The sequence below is a fragment of the Melopsittacus undulatus genome, chromosome 4, assembly GCF_012275295.1.
Source record: "Melopsittacus undulatus isolate bMelUnd1 chromosome 4, bMelUnd1.mat.Z, whole genome shotgun sequence".
NCBI lineage: Eukaryota > Metazoa > Chordata > Aves > Psittaciformes > Psittaculidae > Melopsittacus > Melopsittacus undulatus.
The window spans coordinates 34,812,345-34,834,858 of NC_047530.1; the positions used below are offsets into that span (position 1 = coordinate 34,812,345).

Sequence of the window (22,514 nt, forward strand, 5' to 3'; positions counted from 1 at the left end):
TTCACCTGGGGCTTGAGAAGCCCCAAGGAGGAGTAGCCACTGCATGGGAACCTGCTGGAGTGCCCTGTGCCAGCCTCTGCTCGATAGTGGTGGGTGTTATGACAGAAATAACATCCCAGACCATCAGGAGAAGATACATGATTCTGTTTGCTACACACAGTAAAAAGTACCAGCATGGGAGGGAGGAGGAATATCCATCCAAGGTTCATCTGGTGCTGCATGAAAGCAGGGTTCCCAGCCTCTAAAACAATATAAAAATTTAAGTGCTATCTATATTCCTCCTTGTCTTTTATCTTATTAAAATGTCTTTTTTATGATACCATTTGTTGTTAAGCCTTTTTTTTTAGGTTCAGAAAAATCCTTACACACTATCTCTCACTCTCTCTTTCACTCACCTGTTCCCCCAGCTGCCACAGTGCTGGTTAGCCACATGGTGCTTTTAGGTGCGGAGATTTGTGCTTCAGTAGGTCACTCTGGCCAAGGAACCATTCACAGTCTCTTGTACTAAACATTCATATCCCTGAATTGCCTACTGATTTGAAAATAAAGACCGTCATCTTGAAATTTACTTTGTATCTATAATGCGCTTAGCATGCTACTGGGTTTGGTACAAGTATCAACTAACTATTGATTCATTCACTCCAATTCCAATTAGGATGGAGTTCCGGTGTACCTGTAAAGTGAGAACTCTATTTATTACACATAAAGATATACAGTGCATTCTTCTCCAACTTACAATAATCACCGTAAATACAGCATGGGTAATCAGAAGAAATGCATCTTCTTTTGCCCTCCCTCCTACACTTACATATTTTTTAAAGTATGTGTTTAGTGGGGGTTTTATTCCATGTTATTGCTGTATTTGCTGCCGTAATATATATATTTAAATTAAACAGAAGTCATCAAGAGGTTCTATTGGAAGCATTTGCCTTGTTTATTGTTGAAAGGCACTGCTTGGAAAAGAATAACTGCTGACTTAAGTAAATGTGAAACATAATGACAGGAAACAGCTGCATTCTGCATCTTTCAAAATGCTAAATTTTCTTCTGTGAATGTCTAAATGTAGACTTCCAGCCTGCAGTGGGATCCATGCAGATGCAGACCCAAGTGCATAATCACAGGGCAGGGCAGGACCTCGTACCCACTAAATCTGGCAGATGTTTCTCTACATTGAATGGACTAGAATCAGGACCTTAAAATTACCAGCACTTGCATGCAGAAGAATTTTGGTTTTTTTTTTTTCCATACACAGTCAAAAACCCTTTTGATTAACATGTTAATATAATACGTGTAAGCTCATACCCAGAACAACAGAAAACAGCCAGAGAAGGTGCAGGAAAAAGAGCTGTGCATCTTTTGGTATAGAAAAAAAAAATGTTTCAAAATTTCCACTGCTTCTTACATCTGTGAAAAGGAGTGTGAGCAATAAACAGCTTCCATGTTCATTTTCTCACATCTATATACAAAAGACACTGCTGAGCAGCATAAAGTTCTTCACCTCCAAGCCACCAGTTCAAATCTGCTGTATGTCAATAAGCACTCAAAGTTATTCCCAGCTAGCAGTCCTTCTATGACCTGAGTGAAAGCAGATGAGTGGGGCCCTTAATTCATATCTGCGCTGATTTCTGAATACAGAAAAGCCACCATCACAGTAATTGGCTCCCAACAGTACACAAATGTGTTGAGCACTCTATAAACCAAGAAAGCACACCCCCCCCCCACCAGGAAGACTGTCAAACACTAGCACTAATTGATGCCTCACCTCAGTCTTATGCACAAAAATAACACAAATTCGTCTCATATTTCTAAATTACGTCTCATTGCAGAAAATATCAATCAGATGCTTGTTGTACGAGTAAAAGCTAATACCTCTCCTCCAAGAACTGTTCTGCCTCACCAATCAGGATCCAGCTCTAAGTGTTCATGCACCAAAAGCACGGAAAAGGAAGGTGCTAGCACAAGCAGCATACGTCAGGTTGTCCCAGGGTGTTTGTACCTCCATGTCTGTGATGAGGTCATGGAAAGCTGTATCTCCCTCTTATTCCCCAAACAATTCAGGGCCTATAACTGCAGCATTAACCAGGGAAAGCTTATTCTGATTACATCTTACAGAGCCTCATTCACTGCTGGGGGAGTAATCAGTCCCATCCTCAGCTAATAAAGTCTTCCTCCACTAGAGTGACATAGCCCTGAACCAAAACAGTAACTATTAGGGAGCAGAGACACAATTCGTCTTTGGGTTTCACTGATGGTCATAAGCACTATTGCTGAGGTATTTAGAATAGGGACTGTCCTTTCTTTTCTATGGCCTCTAATTAATAATATGCTAATTTTTTCTTCTTCAAGAGTATGTCATTATGGACTCCACTGGAAATTACTGGAAAGCAGTACCTTTCCAGGACAGTAGGAGAAAAGAATTTCACCTATATGAAGGAGTGACTGAAGGATGGTATTCCTGAACTGGCATGTGACCTAGCTGCTTTTTCAAAGACATAATGTTTAACTACATAGAAAACTGATTATTCTATATTGCCACTTTGCAACATGTTGCAGACACAGGCACTAACACCTGCTTCTGAATTCAGAGAACCACAGGATCACAAAATAGTTGATATTTCAAGGGACCTGTTGAGACCATCTATTCTGACCCTACCTCAACCCTCCTGAACTTCCAACTCCCTCCAGTCAAGCTAGACCAGGTTGCTCAGGACTTCCACTAACCAGGTTTTTACTATCTTCAAGGATGGAAGACTGTGCAAAAGTTGGTGAAGTGTGCCTGGATATACGAACCACCTCACTCTTTTTGAAAAAGCTGGATATAACTTCTAAGCGGTTCACAAAGGTGTATCTTTGATGGGCGGGATATAGACATAAATACACAGGAAGGTGGTCTAAGAGATGTACAACTTTCCACTCCATAGAGGAGTAAAAGTTTGAGAAGAACAGCAGCACAGGCAATGATTTGCAGAGAACCTTAAGACCACGGTAGGAATAAAGTTGGAGTTTCAGTTGTGGAGTTCCTGAGTTTCAGTACTATTTTTTGCAATTGAATGCTGCATGATACAGCTGAAGGAGCTGAAGATGAGTCTTTGTATTAAGGGACACCCACAAGAAGAAACATTCAAATATAGTACAGTCTAATAGTGCTTCAAAGAGAACTTTAGAAAGCAGACATTGAGGCTTCAGGTAGAAGTTGAGTCTCTAATGAAAAAATGATAGCATAATGTAGATCCTGAAGGACTACTAATACTGGTAACACAGAATAAAAAACAGAATATGTGATTGGATCTAACTGCATACATATGTGATATGCTAATATCATTGCAAGGTGAACCCCAAGAACCAAATACTAATCCATCATGTTGCAAGACCAGTATGTAGGAGCCATCTTTTTTACCAAGGGCTTACACAGGTTCAGACAGCTTTAAGCAGCTCCTATTTAAAACTTGTACTGTGAGAAGTAACTCCTTCTGTATGAGAACTTGTTGGCTTGTATGAAAATGTCCTGAAACTGTAAGAAGCAAACTGGTATTCAGATGCTCACCTCTCATCTATCACGCACAGCAGCCAGCAAACAAGGAACATTTACCTGCAGGTCATTCCAATATACATCCACATAAGATGGAAGAAGGGTGGGGGCCAACTGTACAACTAGACAGGTATGACAACCCAAACACTGTCATTTGGTAAAGGGTGATCATGGAAATAGTCTTGTACTATGATTTCTCTTAATCCTGAATATTAGGCAGTATACATGGGGAAGTTATAGAAAACTACAGTGTTGCAAAATTAAGCCAATAAAAACCTAGCACAGGCAGTATATTGAGAAGCAGATGGAGCACATGGTCTCTTCCCTTGTAAACAAGTCTGTCATGAAATATCTGTATTAGCAGAATGTACAAAAGAACATTTATAAGGACTTTTGCAGCAGCTACCAGTTGCTGGATATCAAAAGTCTGGCAAGGAAGCTTGCCAGGTTGGAGGCGTAGAACAACAGGGTTAATAACACTATAACCAGATCCTGATGATTTCCCAGTGAGAGAACAATTGAGTACATCTCTCTGGCTGTTTATATAATGTAACATTATATGGACATACTGCTCATCAGCTGTGCCACAACAGGGCTCTGTAAAACAAGCAGAAACACTCTGCAGACTAGCCTGACAACTTTCTCTTCCAGGGCATTACTGTAGCTTCATCTCCTTCCAAGAGCACATTACTCACCACTGCAGATAGCTCAAATGGGTATCTGTACCTTACAGTGATATTTGCCTGGAATGGATATGAGGATTGTCACATTGTGGGAAGGACAATAAGGAACATCAGTTTTCTCCAGGATTATCCATTAAAAGTTGAGATGGAAATATATAATCCCTTTGCTTTTATGGTGCCTAAGATATATTGAACTCAGCCACACCCACACGCTAGGTCAGAGCTGAAGCCTAGCTAATAGTATCAGTTCTGCACACCAGTATTTGGTAGACACTGTTTCCTTCTTACCAATGTATTACAGTTTAATCCCCACTAAATAGAGAGAAGTGTAGGAGAAACTGTTGGAGATTCTATCTACTGGGGGAAGTAGAACACTCTCTATTCCACATGATGAAAGTGTGACGAGCCCACCACAATAACACAAAGAACAAGTTAAGAAACTAACAGGCTTTGTGTGGGAACACTGAGGTCAACAGCACCAATCCAAGGTATGTGCTACAGACAGGCTGATGGTATGCAAGAGCTGTGAGCCATCCTTGAACTTGGAGTTCTCAGTAGGTAAAGGTCCACTTTGCTATCCTAAACTTCAGACAGAAGACAATTTGTATGCCTCTGCTAGGCTCCTTCAGACCTAGGACAGGGAAATACCCTCCCTTATTATTTGGTGTAATGCATGAGCAAAAGTTGCTTCTTCACTCCTACACAGTCTCTTGTATGACTCCCAGAGAAAGCAACACCCACTTCTGATGGGGGCAAACTTTCTTATGAGTGACACCCTGAAAAAGGATAGGAAAAAGATAAGAAAGATTAAAATGGTCAGGTAGCTACAGCCATACCATGATTTACAAAAGAGAATGAGGCTGTCTCCAAAGATTTATCCACTAAACTCTGAAAATGCTCTTCATCACTACTGCAAATTTGCAGGTATACAATGTATATAGGCAATATTAAGGAAGATGACGACTGTTACCCTCCAATATCTCACTAAACTTGTTGCCATGATATTCAGGTTGCTAAGAAAGTAAAAATTATCAATCTGAGCATTGTATTCACTGCAATTCACTGACAAAATGCAAAACCCCCAAAAGCACAAGTTGGGCCTTCTGGTATTTCAGAACGTGCAATCCTGTCCTGTATTACAGCTTTTGTAATTCAGGGCAGGACAGAACTTGAATATTCACATTTCAAGTGAAAACATTCATGGCTGGCCTGAACCTCTTTGTCTGTTTTAAATGTCTAATATTCCTGGTAGCACCTTGCCACCATGGCAGACAGCCATAGAGTTTGGGATGTCCATTACCATCTGTAAGACCACCCTGCAATCCCTTCTTTAATAATGTCTAAACATGTTTCTCTTAAAAATGTGGTAAATGCCATGCTGCCAGTTTTCAGTAGTTCTTCCAACTTACATTTGAGTTGGACTGTTCCTTATAATTTTATGCCCTACAGGATTTCCTTCAGGAAATCCATGACAGTCAAAGATATCATATGTTGTCAGCAGTAATGGCTTTAGACATATTCAGTCCCACAGGAGGAACTGAAATCCCTTCTCCACTCATTTTGCACTGGGTATTATTCAACTGATGCTGGCAAAGAGCATGGTCAAGGAGGCCTGTTTATTACTGCAATGATTTTTATCGGACAATCTGACATCCTGTAAGCTATGCTTGATAGCTTAATCTCCAGAGTCTCTGAAACTTGAGAACAATTTCCAAGCACTTAACAGCACCTTAATATGCACTTGTTTGCATGATACTACTTCACCAGATGACAAGGATATAACATGTCCTTTGGTAGTGAGCATTAGTACTACTTTGTCACTAGATCTTAGTCTTCACAATCTTTCTCCATACCAATAGAGAATTAATTTTCTATTGTCTCAAAAGCAGTGCAGCCCACCTTCTTACCAACTCCAGATCATTCAGCAATACACACCTCATGACATACAGACTATTACTGGTTTGCCAGATACTGGCCAACTTTGGGCTACAAGGTTTGAGGCAGGACCTTAGCAATCACCTCAAAAAACACATGACCTGGCTCCACTACCAATGATGATCAAGATAGCTTGGCAGCTGTGTCTCAGCACATGAGAAACATCAGGTCTGGCTGTTTTCTGCCTGCTATCTTCTCCCCACTTGTCTTTGCTTTCCTGTCTGCTGTAGGAGGCCCTGAATGAAGCCACCTTGGCTGGAGCTAGTCTCCAACAGGGCCTTCAAAGACTGTTCCAGCAGATGGAGCTTTTACCTCATGACTTGCAATTTACACATTGTTGTGGAAAATGACAATCGGGCATCTGCTCCTTTCCAAGATTCCCACACACAGAAGAGATGCCTGTTGTGTCCATCCCATATAGTGATTAACCCTGGAAAATATAAAGTGTTTAAAGCTGGCAAGGCTTTGAATCCCAGAGGGTCAGGAAGAGTCAGTTCAGACAGACAGGAGCAATTCATAGCAAACAGTCTAGGAGATAATGGAGATTAGTATTTTCTTAGAAACTAGTTTAGCTTGAGTGTGTTAGCCTTGTTCTACTATAGCTCTCTGTCATAAGACCTGGAGGGAAATCAAAGAAGGTCACAACACCTTCACGTCATCCTACTGAAGAGATACTCAAGTTCCTACAACTCCTCTAATTTCACATATGTGTAATGTGTGGGCCAAATAGGATCCACAGGGATATCTGAAAACCTAGAAGACTTTAGTCCCCAAAGCCAAGAGCATAGGAATGAAAAAAGATTGTGCAAGAAAAAAAAGATTCATGCTTTGCTGCACTGTTCTTATACCTGGCAAGGTTCTTGGGACACATTTAATGAGGGCTAGGAAGGTGTGAGGAATGTGTCTCTAGTATCAGGTGGACAATTCTAGCTAGGAAATCAAATATCAAAAGGAGGGAGATTTAGAGCCCTCCCAGCAGATGTTCATGGAACAGATCCTCAAAAGATATTGATACTTCACTTAGCTGAAGACAAATATTATCATGCAAATGTGAAAGTACAGCTTTACCTTTCAACTGCGTGCCTTGAAGGCTGATCAGTGTTCCATGTGTGGGCAGCCTTCCTACCACACACAGTGTGACTGGGTTCTCCCTTGCTGACTCGCTTTCTTCCTCTCCAGTTGCAGAGCCCAGCCTCCCATAGCTTTGCCTCAGAGAGGCCTCCCTCACTGCTTTGCCTGCCAGTGCCAGCTTGCAAAACCTATCCTGGCCAGTCACAACCAGGAGGCTCTTCCCCTGCCACCCATGATCATCTTGACAGTTCTGCTTTCTCCTTACATCATCTGTCATCCCTCTCTCTTCACCTACCCCTTTCTGGAATCAGCCTCCTCCATCTACCACATTAGGGCTGGGGGCAAGAGGAACAGGGCCACAGTCAGATCACTACCTGTTTCCTTCCTACTCCTAACAAAGTGATGAGCCCAACAGAGCCAGGGCCAAGCCTGAATGGGACACTTATGCTGGAGGAAAAACACTGAAAAGCAGCAGAACCGTAAGCAGCTATAAAAATCAACTCATCATACTTCTGCTCTAAGGAATGGCTGCACTGTTGATGTTTAGGTATGGTCTGGCTTATGAAAGACTGCCAGAAAAATTTAAGGAAAAGATCCACACAGTATTAAGCCTCAGCGCCACTCTTCAGCCATCTATCACAGAGCAAATAGTTCTAGCAGTACATCTCAGTCTGGACTGGCCACTCTCCATTTCAAGGAATCCACTTTGACAGCACTACCAACAAATGTCACACCCGATCTTGGCATTGCCTGTTAGTTTAGATTTGTTTCTTTCTGGCCTAGTTCTGCTGATGAATTTTATTACAGACCTGAAGGAGTTCCAGTGATACACTTCTTCACAGCACCAACAATTAAATTCTGTTGTGCACTACATGAAAATCATTCCCAAGTAATATTTATAGCTTCTAATAATTTAATTTAAACAGCTTCTGTAATAAATGCCACATCAGAGCTGTTAGTTATGTCTTAGCAGAGCAGTCCTACTCACACTCCTGTATGCTATGCAGTAAAAAACAGAGTACCTGTTGCAGGACAGTATAGTTAAATGCAGTATGTCACAATTACACAGGAAATGAGAGCACTTTCAGTCTACAGAGCCTCTCCTCAAGTCTTCTCATTATTCTATTGTTTCCAGAATAAGCACAGGATCATCATGCCCCATCTGCCACCATCTTCATGCTACACAGAACTTTATGCTCACTTGTATGCCTGTTGTTTGCTTAGGCAACTTGGTCTTCAAGGGCAACACTAGAAATGGGACATACTGGAGTTACTTTCAGTGTCTAAAGAGACTGTTGGGCAGCAAACACAGAAGAAAAAAAATCTCCTAAAACATTCTTTCAGCTGCTTCAAGAGCAAAGATAAAAACCCCAGGTCTTTTCATGTGATCTCCTCTTAAAATAACCAACTAAAAAAAAAAAAAGCCAGTAAAAAACTCTTCTGTCTTCATCACATATGAACAACCTTCTACAGATTCAGATCTATCCCTCAACTGGAAGTCCTGCCTTCAGTGGTTCATTGGAGTCATTCCACTACATAGCAAAGTTTCCAGGAAAACTATTCTAACAATGAACGTTAGGCAGGAAGAGAATGTTACATGAGCACTTCACCTGGGCAAGTTTGCAGAAATGCAGAGGGGAGGAGAAATATAAGACCCCATTACACTTTCTCCTGTCACCTTCCTTACAAGGGGATGTTTAATAAAGCATTTGATAGCTTGGAATTCTGATTTCATTTTGGTATTTTTGGTGAAATCATAAATCTCTCTCTACTGGAAACATTTAAAATATCAGATCTGTTCTTCCCCGTTTTGAAAACTTAAATTAAGGAGCATGTAAACAACAGACAGGCAAAACCAGCTAAACCTTCTATTGCTACAAACCCTTTTTTCCTCATTACTGACTATAAATCAACACTAAAAAGAGGAATCCGTAAGCTCAAGAATGGCTGTCATGCCACACTTCTGCAGCACACTGGCAAGATGTAGGGAACAAGCTGGTTCAGGATGGTTTCAGCTGACAAACTTACATGACAACAGCCACAAAGGGCAGAATTTCTTGGATATGGACAACCCACTCCACTAGAAAGAATAAAAAGAGATCCTTCTTTGAATTTCAATCAACTGAAACTTTACAGGAACTCCTAAACTCCAAAGCTCCATTTTTAGCTTCACATTCAATGTAAACCACAGTGTTTTGCAGATTTCCTATCACACTTGGATAAAAACAGATAAACTACTATATTGTTTAATACGTAGGATTTAGCGTTCTGTATTCCAATCCCACCTCAGGCACCTTCTAACTTGATACCCTTCAATAATTCACATTCTGCTTGCCTCTCAGTTTTGCCATCAGTAAAATGGAGATAACATGCATTTCACAGTGTGCTAGGGTGATGTGAAGGCTGACTGATTTATCAGTAGTTGTGAGATGCTTAGGAACACTCTGATGAAATGTGCCACATGTATGCGCAATTTATTATTAACCTGACAGCGTTTTAGCTCTTTTATTTTCCTGCCTTGCACACAATTCAAGTGCAGGATGCCTGAAGCACATTTGAATGGATGCCATGTGGCATTTTGATTGTAGCAGGTACTACCATTTAATTCTGAAATTCACAACTTTAACATCAAATTAAAGAAGGCTTTTTGCAAATATTTTTCCTTTGCTCAGTTTTGATTCTTTTTATTTTTTTAAAGAACTTGGCTTTTATTCAGTATCATAGCATTAAAATTATTAATGGCAAACATAGGCAAGGAAAGAATCTCAAAGGCAATGTGGTCTTTGGGCCCAATTCTGGGAGGTGAAAAAGGATGGAAATAAATAAGACATGAAGGTTAAATGATCAAAGCTACTATTTAGAAGCCCAAACCAGTCACAAGGCTCCAAGGTGTCTGAATCCTTTTTCAAAAAAGTAGTAATTGTTCATTTGCTGACAAGATCAACAAATCTAGATATGGGTTTAATTCTTAGTTAAACATGTCCTTCATCAGTATGAATGAAGGCTTTGCCTTATTAAAGAGCACTTGGTGTATGATGTTAATTTTAAGTTCAATACTATTTATGTGATTAGATGTGCAAGACAACATTTTATCCAACGATCTGCACATTTAATGTATTTCCTACAGAACAGCCCATTAATGACACAATATGAGCAAGTTCACATAGTTCATGTACCCCCACTGCAGCAGTCAGACAGCCGTTAACAGGGAGAAAACAACTGGGCAAGTGTAAGGATAGAAACTAAACCAGATGAAACCTATATTTTTGTTTCACTCCCAGACCTGAAGAGTGGCTTAAATTGTTTCAGTCAGCTTTCCAACAACATTTTGACAAGTAGCCCAGAGGAAACTTCAGCAATTTCAGCTCTTGAAGAAAACCAATGGAGACTGTTACAAATGCCCCAAAATAGTGGGATATAGATTCATAGATTTTTAAGGCCAGAGGGAGCATTAAATAGACCTACAACACACCAGTGACCTCCACTGTAAGTGGTAGCAGGGCTATAATTAAACACCATTGACAAATGAGGACTGAAATCACAGCCAATTGTTCTCCCGAGATACAGGATCTGTTACTTAGCACTTTGGTTTAGCTATCTTTTGCCTCAGGCAAACTAGGAGTCACCACACTGGCAGCGACAATAACAGGGAAATCATCCCAGAGCTCATGAATGGCTGTCATGCCATACTAGTGCAGTTCCCAAGTGATTTTCATAGGCAGAGCATTGCTCATCCAGCCCAAATCTCAGCTTGGACTGGCTGCATTTCAAAGAGCACTGCTTGCACAGACAGGTATTTGTTATGCTCTTCTTCAGAAATGCCCGCTGCCCAGTTCCCAGGTTCAGCAACACTGAAAACTACTCAGGCTCAATCCAACACACTAAAAAGCTAAAGCCAAACTGCTGACAATCCCAGCCTCTCAAATCAGCAGCTGTGATTTTTCTTTAATATATGCAGCCACGCTGCCTTCACTGTCACAGTTCAGAGACTGCAGCACTCACTGAGACTGGTACATCTGAGAAGTCGAATAGGGAATAGCCCACCCAAATCCTGTCCACTCAAGATCATTCCCTTGGTCCTTCCTTTTGTGGAACTCTTGACAAACAGCAGTACCTACATATCTGTCACTTCCAGTGAACTTAAGCGGTAATGCTTCATGCCACTCTTCCCCCGTGGGAGGTTTCAAAGGGCATTGATCTGACACGTTGTCCTACCTGTACTCCAGGCTTCACACACTGCAAGCTGGAAATCTGTTCTCTCTGGTCAAGTCTAACCTGTGCTTAGCCCTCCTTTTGCCTCTACTTCTGAGCCTCACACTTCCCACAGTTGTGGCACAGTGGGGTTGAGTCCACAAGTTTTCATACAGCTTTTTGGTCACTGCAGAAGCATATGCCCCTTCCTTAAAACATTTCAACATTTTGCAGTTCATCAACAATAGGTCCTTATTAGGGACAACAGTGTCAATAAGTCATAAAATAAACTAGAAATTTACGCAATATTGACAGAGACTACATCTTTAACGAAGTCAGAATCCAGAAATTCTACAAAACAAAACTACATCTCTTTTTCTACAGACTGCCATCAAAGTCAGTATTTTATTTTTTTCTAAATATTTTGATCTGAATGAAACCATCATTTTTCACGAGGAAAATATTTCCAAGCTGTCTTACTCTGTTGTGTCTTAGCTGGTCAAAGCGTTGCTTCACACATCTTGCATTTGAATGTGCCACAAAATAGGGCAGTCAAAAAACAGACTGCCTAACAGATACACTTATGTGTAAGATGCAGAGTACAGATGAAGTCTATGTGTATATATGTCTCATATCTTCTCAAAATGAACAGGTTTAGGATTTTGTTGTTTTCATTGCTGCAGTTGACATACAGCTGAGTGTTTCAGCTTAAGTAGTAAAGAGAATTTAGGAGGAGGCAGCTAAGCCAATATCCTAAATTTGAATTAGATCATCAGAGCCTTAATTTATCTTTTTTTTTTTTTCCCCCAGATCTCCAACAGCACAGTGCCCACTAGAGGAACTCTGAAGAAAGGTGATTTTGCCATTTAATGCAACATCCAGTGTTTTCTGAGAGGGTCCCCTACTCGACAGCAAACCTATAGCCATACTGCTATCATCATACAACTATCTTCCAAGCTGCTGTGATCACACCAGTACCTATCCTGGCAACTTTTCAGCTAGGTAGGCCTGTATGAGTGGCACCTCGTCTTTGACACTAATATAAACATACCTCTAGTTCTGGTTATCCTGAGAGATGTAACAACACTACTGCTTCACAATGCAATATATCCAATCCATACTGTTTTATGCCTATTGATCTCCTGTTACCTTCCTTAAAAGTCAAAGCTTTGTGAATAATAAGGACCTACACAGATCTTCAATTACACCACAGGTCTGGTAGGCATCATGCAGGCTGGTCCTTTGCAGAGCCCCCTGCGTCATACCATACTGAGTCCCATGGCTGCTCTTCTTACAGGAGACACAAAACAAAAGGCAAAAGACAGAAGTAAAGAAATTATTACTTTCCCAGCTTTTTCTTTAAGTGGTCCTAGACAAGCAACTTAATCTCCTTTCCTCTTCGCAAACCTCACCTTTTCCTTTTACTCCTTCTTTTATAACAGCAATTTACTAAGGAACGATTCCATACACTTCCACATTAAAAAAAAAAATCCTTGGGGAATATGAGCAATATATTTTCAGCTACATACAGAAAGGAGTTTAAAGAATTTGGCCACAAATGTCACTGAGCTATGAAATTTGCAGATCACAACATAAGCCATTCTCATCTCTGCTAGCCATCTCTACTAGCCTCAACTGTGGTTTCTGACAACTCTCAGTGAACAAACTTGCTTTTAGCTCCAAAGGACTTCTCCCATGTTACCTTGAGGAGAAAGGTACCTAGAGGCATTCTGACCCTGAAAGTCAAGCTGGTAGGATGGAAGCCGCAGGAAAGACCAGCAAATCAAACACATGCCCACAGAGACACACTGAAGGTTTGGAAAACTCAGTGTCATTTTTCTCATGTACTAAGGCAACAAACTGAGAAGAAATGAAAATCCACCCAAGAGACTACAGAGTCTGAGAAAGCCTTCTTAATAAATGCAGCAGCCAAGCAACCTCTGGAGCCTGCCAGCAGCATTAGAGATTGAAGCCTGATTTTAACTCACAGCTCAAATATCTACATCTACCAATGAAGTGCTGCTTCTTTCCAATAAGTTTCTGTCAAACACTCAGAAGCAAACCCAATCCATTATATTCACTCAAGTTATTTTATTGGTCAAATTCCATGAGTAAGAGGACCTCAGAGCAACATTCTGAGAGCTTGGTACCCCCTTCCTCCTTGACCACTGCAAACTGCAGACCAGCTACTAATACACCTGATATATCTAATCAGCAGTTAAGAATTTTGTTGATGAGAGTTAACAGGAAAAGAAAGATTTTACCTACCCTTTTAGTGCCTCAGAATGACAAAACATTTGCCAGCTTTGGGCTAATTAAACAGTCAAAAAACCCAAAGGGCTTTCTTCCCTGTTGTCTTGGTTTTTATGCAATGACTCATACAGGAACAGAGGAAGTGCAAACTCTGCCACCCTGCTCTGGTAGCCTTTTATACTCTCTTTGCTCTCCCTGACAGCACAAGGTCGAGGTGAGTCTCAATCTTGGAGGGTGACAGGGGCAGGCTGGAACCAGCAGCCACAGCAGGAAGGTGCCAATGCAGACGGGGAGGCAGGGGTGGGTCACCACACAAGGAAAAGGATCTGATCAGCATCTGAGGTTTGTGACAGAGGGGAATGTCAGTGGTACACACAAAACATACCAAAAATAGAGTCAAAAGCTCATCTTCTCCCATTGCTCCTATCAGCACCCTGCAGTGCAGCTTCTGCTCTGTGTCACCCAGAGGGAAGGGGGTATGCTGCTGCTTAGGCCCTGCCTTTACCAGCACTACTTCAGCCTGGCCTAGGAGGAGTCGGAGTACTCATAGTGTGACACTGCACAAAGCAGCAGGAAACTGAAAGTTTTCAGTTGAAAAGAAAGATGAGGAATGCTCCTCAAAGATGGACACTTGACAAGGAAAGACACCTTAATTTCAACTGCAAGCCTAGCTGGAAAACTGACAATCAAACCCGGCCATCCTACTGGCTGCTCATGAATTATCATCATTCACTTGTCCTGTTAATATACTGGTATGTCTCTGTCACTGTCATACAGAAGCATACAGGATCCTTAATACCTAGACTACAGGAACCCCACTGGCTACATATTTCAGATATGGAAACTGAGACACAGATGGTAACCAGGTACATATCTCCTGCAAAAAAAAAGGGTCAGTTGATTCAATCTTGAGTCTTTTAGTCTGCCAGCAGATCACCCTGGAGGATGCAGGAAGTCTGTGGCAGAAATGGAAATTAGTCTCTTAGGCGCTAACATTTTTATGACCAGCCCATATAAGTTCTGCTGCCACAGTTCACTCTCTTTACATGTCATACATTGGTCTCGTCTCAGGATAATGATGTGAACAAGTGCACATGCAGGCAGCACCCGGACAAATGAAACAGCATGACTGACATTGATGTCAGCAACACAGAATGTGAATACAATGTAGCCAGGTCCCAGTCCCCTTTCAAACACAAACCCATTGCCCTCCAAGTAGTCTGTTACATCCACAGTCCTCCCTACCTCCCCACGTCTACCTCTCTCTGACTTCGGGCTGTTTTGCACCCAGCTGACAGCTCCTGAACCCGGTCACAAACAGAAGATAGGCAAATACTTTGCTCTGCAGGGTAGGTTTATAATGGCAGTGAGCCTGTCTGCAATGAAGGATTGTGGGAGACACACACACTTACACCCATAGGTCACATTGCCATCTCTGTACAGCAATAACATGGCAGTTGCCTTGCTTTCTAGATGGAGAGAAAGAAGCTTTGCTATCCATCAAATTCAAAGTGAGTCAGCAAAAGAACAAGAGGTAAAGTGAAATCAGAAGCTGGCCCAGGACAGATGGCCACTCTACCATTTCATCACATGGATTACCACCTTCTCCCGCACCAGACGTGCAGAGGCTCATCTCTTCTTAGCGCCAGAGTTTGCTGGACAGATGTGTTCCTCTTCTGCTTCTTTATCTGTAGCTTCGTCGTGCCGTTTCCAGTATCCTCAAGGTATGCAGGAGGATTATTTCACCCTATTTTCCACCAAAGCTTAACAAAAAATACCCTGTGGCAAATGGCCTGCACTCCTCCATCCTGGAATAAGGATGAAAGCAAGGCTGCATAATGCTCTGTCTTGCTTGGGGTTATATTTACTGATGATTGACCTCCATGACAGGCTGCCTACCTCAGCAGAAGCCTGGACAGTAATGAAAGATGAGTTCTTCCCCTTCCCACCTCCATTCTTTTTCAGGGCAAAACCAAAGGAAAATAAACCTTCCTTCTGAAATTTGAATTATCTCCTGAACATAAATTGGAAAAAGAAATTTCTGGCACTGCTTACTTGGATAATTATTATCAGCTACTTTTATTTAAATCTTTATTTAGTGACACCCCAAAATTCCAGTTTAGATCCTAGCTGTGCACACTCTAGGACAGAGCAGGAGCCAGCAGGTTGGTCTATGGGCTGACAAGGGAAGCTGATACCCAGACTCCAGCTAGAGTTAGTCTTCCAGAAGCTCACTCAGCCCACTGAAATCTACTCTTTGTGACAGCCAAGAACTGTTCTCTTATACTATGAGGCAGGTAAAACCAAGCTAGTACAGCTGCTACATGTACTATGTCTTATTCTTTTACAAAGCAACATTTTCATTCTGCTTCCCCCCCATCCCCTCCTGAGTCCCACCTCTTCCTACTGACAAATTGTTCCCACTCTTCACAAGTTCCACCTCACACCAAATAATGATCTCCTTTGTACACAAACACAGTTTGCTTCATTTCAGCAGAGATGTCCAAGCTTTGCCTAACTGAGGGCTATAACTTGTCTGTTGCCTGAGGTCTGAAGCTGATCTGCAATCAAGCAGAAAAGGATTGTAGCCTCATGGTCATCTATAATACAGAAGAGTGAAACAAGAAGAATATAGCTGTCAGCATGTATTGCAGCAAGACTGTTTGAATCAATGGCACACTCCACACAGAGGCCTGTAATCTCTCTGTGGCTCCCTTGCATTAAAGGCAGGGGAGGCTATAAAACATATCCAGCTAAGTTTGGAGCTGCAGGCAGTCCACACTTAGTGAGTGGAGATAGGTCCTAGGCCATTTCTGAGAAGGACTATGTAGAATATAAATTGAAATTCTGTGCCTCCTACTCAGTTTTAATATTTATTAAGAATAACAAATCGTACTTAAACTGCTCTTTGGAATTTCAGAGCACTTTATAAACATTAATTAGTAACTAACACATCATCTTTCTCTGGTGCTTATCTGCGAATGCATAAAAAAATTAACAACCACACTGGAAAAAAAGTTACTATTTTAAATACAACCAAAGGATCTTAAGTCAAGAATAATAAGCAGAAGAAAGAGATAGGGAAAAATAAATTACTGTAAAACTGTCATGAGCAGAGTTCTTACCAGCTTTCTGCCCAACGGCCTGTGCTGGGGCATAGTAAGTGGTATGAAACAACAGATTCTCCCCTTGCAATATTTACTCCAAAGCCCTTGGAGACCACTGATTGTACTGTTTTGCGCAGGCTGGTGAAGATCCTGGAACCCCAGAAGTATATATATCACAGAACAGCCTGATGTTCTCTAGAGCAGGAGAGCACAAGACCAAATGGAGGGTCTGCAGCTGTTTATTGCTGGTGAACTCAACAACAACCAATTTATATTCATCTATCAAGGAATATGCAAGTGGAAGCAAATATTATGGTCATGCTCATTTGTTTCTGATTATAAAATATATGTAAATGAATATGCAAATTAAGTGCACCCATCAGGCTCATGGCAAAGTGACAAATTAGCCCTGCATATTACAAAGTTTGGGGTGGCTGGCAGGGAGATACAGGGATTGCAAGTAAGGGTAGGCAGTTCCTATAAATGAAGCCAGAACTGGGCTGCTCCGAAGGGGCTGGTGGAGGATAAATCCTGCAGTAACTTATCGCTTTAAAGGAAGCTGAGGGGCTATAGAAAAAACTGTTCCCACTGCAGTTAGAAGTGTGATAATTACAGAGCAACGAGCTCCTCTGCCATTCAGCAGGCAGCATCCCCAGGAAATCTTGCTCTGTAATCAAGGGAAGAGGTGCAATCAAGCCCCTATTCAGGCTTCGTTTAGAAACAGCCCCTGCAGGCAACACAAAGGCTTCAGCATGGTGCCTTGTGAAGTTGGTGATCACATCAGCGTCTTGGTTCTGCAACTACAAGCAGAGTTAATGTCATTTCTAAGCATATCTTCTGTTCACCTTTCCTCACAAAGTCCAGAAAGGGTCTAGGGAGAGGAGTGAGGTCATGGGCCAAAACACTGTACATTCAGTGTTGCATTCAGGCTGTCCACATTAGTGAACTCACTCTCTACACCCTGATTTCAGAGGAAGAGAGAATTTCTTGCAAAGGAAGACAGCATGATCCTGAATGAGCAGATATAACATGTTCATCCAGCTGCTACAGCAGCACAGTTTTCAGAATTTGCATGGGGAAGGGTTTTTTTTGTTTGGGTTTTTTTTTTCCCCAACAACATGAATCTATCCATGCTGCTCATTTACTACAGGAACCTCATTCTCTTGGCAGCAGCCTGATTCCACGGAGGCTGATGAGGTTTATTAGATGGGAAGGTGTCTCTGACTTCAACTTTCATGTCTAATACCACCATTACCCAGAAACATACAAATTAATTGCTACTCAAATCAGCCATCCTTTGTACCCTACAGAGCTGTCAGATTCAATGAACCAGTTTACTCCAGCTGCAATAAAAATAGTATCACATTTTATTTAAAACAGCCAAACCTTCCAAAGTGGGTACACATTTGCTTTCCCACTATATATACTCTGAAATAGAAATTGTACTTCCCAATGACTAGTAATGACCTGCTCAGCTACCCTATCTGGATGTGTAGCTACCATGACATACACAATACCAATAATTCTGGGTGCACCTTAAGTGCCAAAAATCTTTCTTCATATCAGGGGCATATTCTGGACAGGATTTACCATATTGTCTCAGTGTGGAATGGTTGTTCTCTGCTGAGGTTCACCATAACTGGAAATGAACTTTGCATTACAGTAACCCCTAATACTGTAAATGGGGCTTCATTCCATCACAGTACAGAATCTGCAGGTTCCACTCTCAATTTATTTCTTATTTCTCTGGCTAAATGAGTTTGCTGTGGTTACACCATCTACAGACATAGGTATCAGTCAATAGGCAAGTAATGGCCTGAACACTGTCAAGAGAGCTCATTATTAAAAAGGTATGTATTGCATTTAGCTGTTCCAACAGAAGTTGTTATTGATTGAATCCCATCAGTTCCCAGTAAAAGGGCCAACTCCACTGATGAAATCAAAATATGCACATGGCTACAGACTAGTAAATACTGTAATGGACTTAAGGATCCCCGCAAAAGGCAGCTGCTGATATCCAGTTGAAAGAGGACATAGTTTTCAAAAATGAGACTGGGAATAAAATAACCATATTGCTTCTTCAAATATCCAGAGGCAGGATGAAAAACAAAAGGAATAGTTCTGATAACAAATTTCTCAACCTCTTAGAAAAAGCAAACAAAGAAAATACAAGGTGGCTAATGGCCAATCAAGCCACAGGCAGGAAGAGCCAGTTCTGCTGTTCCTATCACATCCTACTGTTCATCAGCAGAGGTTTCTGCCACACTCACAGAATTGAAAGAGAGCATCTTTGGAGTTTGCCAATTTTTTCAAAGTCAGATAAAAAGGTAGCTATACTTAACTTGGTTCCCATTTTGTTTCCTTGTCACTTTTCTTTGTCTGCTTGTTTCCACTTATTAAACAGCTTTTCTATTTTTCCCCTTCTTTTCACAATCTGCATAGACATTGTAACATTTCTGGGTGGCAGCATTTAACACACAGAAATCACCGCTGCTGCAGCATAAAGGAGGCAGAAAACAAAGCTGATTATAAAATTCTAACATAAACCAAACATACATCATGAATAATACAAGAGAAAATTGAAGAACCAGGCAAGGTAATGCCTGTAGAAATCTTTACATTTGTTCCATTGGAGCAGCATCTTCTGCGTGAGTGAAGAGACCTCAGCTTAACAGTGAGTCAAAAGTGTTTACTAAAGAAGGTACATCGTGACAAACTTCCTTGCTCACCCTTAACAGAAGGTTGGGCTGGAAACTGATGAATCACTATAGGAAACAAACAGCAGCCGTGACACATGGCTTCAAAAAGTAACAATAGCACTGCTTGATCCATGTCTGCAAATGAAATATCCCTGGATTTATTAGAAGATTAATTTAATATTGCTCTACCCACTCAGGAAATGCTGAAATTTCACTACCTGAGCTCTGGTTAGAGCTGCCACAATTGCCCCACAGGCACATGGAAGCCTCTCTCATTTACAATATTTTCTAAAGACATTCACTGAATACCATATGCTGTTGATGTCTTGAGCAGGTCCCCTTAGAGTCCGTATCCATTAACCCTGCAGTAGAAATAGTCTTATATCCTTATGTTTCAAGGTCCACATGCCTGTATAGCTCTTACAATCTTCCATCATCCAAAACTGTAATTTAGACGTGAGGTGTGTTCATTCTGTGTGTAAGTATTGGGATGGGTGGCCCAGCTACTGAAGTGCCTGGTCATACCCAGCAGTGTCTCCAGCTCCACACAGCTAACAGTTCAAGCACAGAAAATAGTTCTGGCTCATTACAGATTTGGACCTGATTGGTGTGGAGCAAATAGCCAGGAAGAATGCTGGTGTTCAGCACTTCACAGACTCACACCTAATGGCCAGGTACTGCTACTGTAATATTTGGATAGAAAGACAATTTTTCTGTTACCATTAGAAGCATCTTAAAATGAATGCACACATGGATATCATGTTTATTTTCCATACCTTCCATTCCTATAAAAACATGTTTGCTTCTCCATCTATATTGCAGACATAGTGCTGTATTTGCATAGTATGTCTGTAGGGCTTTAAAGTATAGGCACTTTATTTTCCACACTTTTCACATTCTACATACTAAATTCTAGTTAATTTCTTTTCATTGCCAAAAGACATAAACAAATGCTAGGTGTGATAAGATATTATTGCAAGTATTTCCATTTTGACAAAGTTTCAGGTTTTTTCATCTTGAGATTGGACACCTTTTGCCCAGGTTTCTTCTTTGGCTTAAGCTCATACCATTGTGTTCAAATCTAAATGCCAGAAAAAATGCTATGATGAGATTCTCAAATTCACACTGGGTTTATCAGTTGGCTTAATTTAAGTCTCTTGCACATGCAGAGTTAATTACCATTACACCGCTAAAGACCAAGGAAAAACCCTGAAATACTTTTCATCATGTGGTTTGTACAACTCAAAACTTCTGGACTTAAATTTTGAAAGAGAGTATGAACTAGTGTAGAAACACTCAAATCACTCTTCCCTTTGCAATACAAAATAAGACCATCCAACAGGTCCCAAAGCAATTTAATCGGGGATGCTAAAACAATCAAGGTTCTACTCAGTGATTAGTCTGCAAGTAATTTTTGCAATGTCCTGTCAATCATGTTAGCCATATATATATGGCTCCTGTTTACAAACACATCACTCAGTTTTCAGGAACACAGGGTAGAAGAATTCACCCAGATAGCTAAGATAACTTCTTAGTGCTGCCTTTATCAACACCAACCTATGGTACTTCTATACCAGTTTATGTTCTTTACCCTTATTAAGGTGGCTGATGAAAATCTGCCCATGCTAAGAATGCAGCATTCTTTCAGAAAGGCACTTTTACAATTACTTATGCTCTCCTCTATTCCCATTTCATTACCTTCAAGTGGAAAAAGAACTGTGAAACTTAAATTCCTCTGATACCCACCAGCAGAGATAAGAGCTCAGTCATAGCCCTGCTAAGTGACAAATTAACTCTTTGGATTAAGTAAAGATCAATGGGAAGCAGGGAAGTATTCTCTTACCTTCAGAACACAGCTTGCCAGTATAACCAGTGGCTGAGCAGTCACAGTATGGCTCACCATCCAGAAGGAAGCAAGTGCCACCATTTTCACAGGGGTTTTCTGTGCAAAGCCCTTCCATTTCCAGCCGGACCCCTTGACTGCCCAGGAGCTGTGGCTCAGAGTTGCCGTATTTCAGATCCAGGATAAATCCTTGAAATGGAGGCTGACCCAGAACACCATCAAGGGTCAAGGCAGCAGGACGGATGTCCAGTGGGACTCCACCAACAAAAAGGTCACTGACAATATTCATATACTGGCGTTGTGGACGCACCTCACCTGGCTTGGCTTCACCATCCAGCACTAACACCGTCCGCAGGTGATTGCGGCTGACCATCAGGAAGTGCCAGTTGCTGTCATTGACCTGTTTGTCTGTGATAACTGTAGTCTCCGCACAGTCCACACTGAACTGGAGCTGGATGCGCCCATCAACAAGAGACAGACAGAGGAAGTCACAGACACCACCATCATCAAAGTAGAGGAGCAGCCCAGCAGAGACATTGGTCTTGAACTGGAAGCTCAGTTCACTCCTAGTGCTCGCATCCCAGCGGAGGTAGCGGGCCCACTGGTTGGGGATGCCCATGAACTCCAGACCTAAACAGAGACCCAGCAAGGAGCCCAGCAGCAAACTCACCTTCAAGGTGAAGCAGGCGGAGTGCAGAGTGAAGCCCATTGTTTCAGTAAACTACTCTTCTCTAGGAGCAAAAAAGAAGACTCACTACTGGGAGGAGAACCCTAACAGTCAACACCAAATGCTAAATCCAATGGGAAGAGGAGGAGAGCACAGACAGTGACAGCAAGAGGAAGAGTAAGTGGAAAGTGAGATAACAACTGCAGGTGACCAAGAGGAAATGTCTCCTCCTCAAGGAAGGATCTCAATTATCCTTTAGGATATAGAGGTTTTTATCTCAGAAGTACAGGGTATATGAAGTGACTTCTCCAGCCAGCATACTTTGTGAAGGGCAAAATAACCCAAGTGATTTGTTTTGGTGGAATACAAAGGTGACACTGGTTGTTTGAGGGAGGGAGGAAGGAAAGGCAGAGCTGAAGACCGAGCCTCAAATTCTGGTTTCCTAGAAGTGTTGACAATATTGATGGAGGCGGCAGTGAGATGGAGGAGAGAGTGAATTCATAAAGCACGTGATCCTCGAGAGGCCAAAAATCAAG

The 22,514-nt window shown here is 41.6% G+C and overlaps 1 protein-coding gene across 4 annotated transcripts in view; it reads right to left on the bottom strand.

The window, feature by feature from the left end:
* Positions 1-22,020, bottom strand: part of NRXN3 (neurexin 3) — a 962,180-nt gene extending 940,160 nt beyond the window's left edge. For all 4 annotated transcript variants that reach the window (XM_031048774.2, XM_031048773.2, XM_031048775.2 and 1 more), the window contains exon 1: positions 21,312-22,020. In XM_031048774.2, the coding sequence (XP_030904634.1) occupies positions 21,312-22,020 (709 nt within the window). The remainder of the gene's footprint in view (positions 1-21,311) is intronic.
* Between the last annotated feature and the right edge of the window lie 494 nt (positions 22,021-22,514).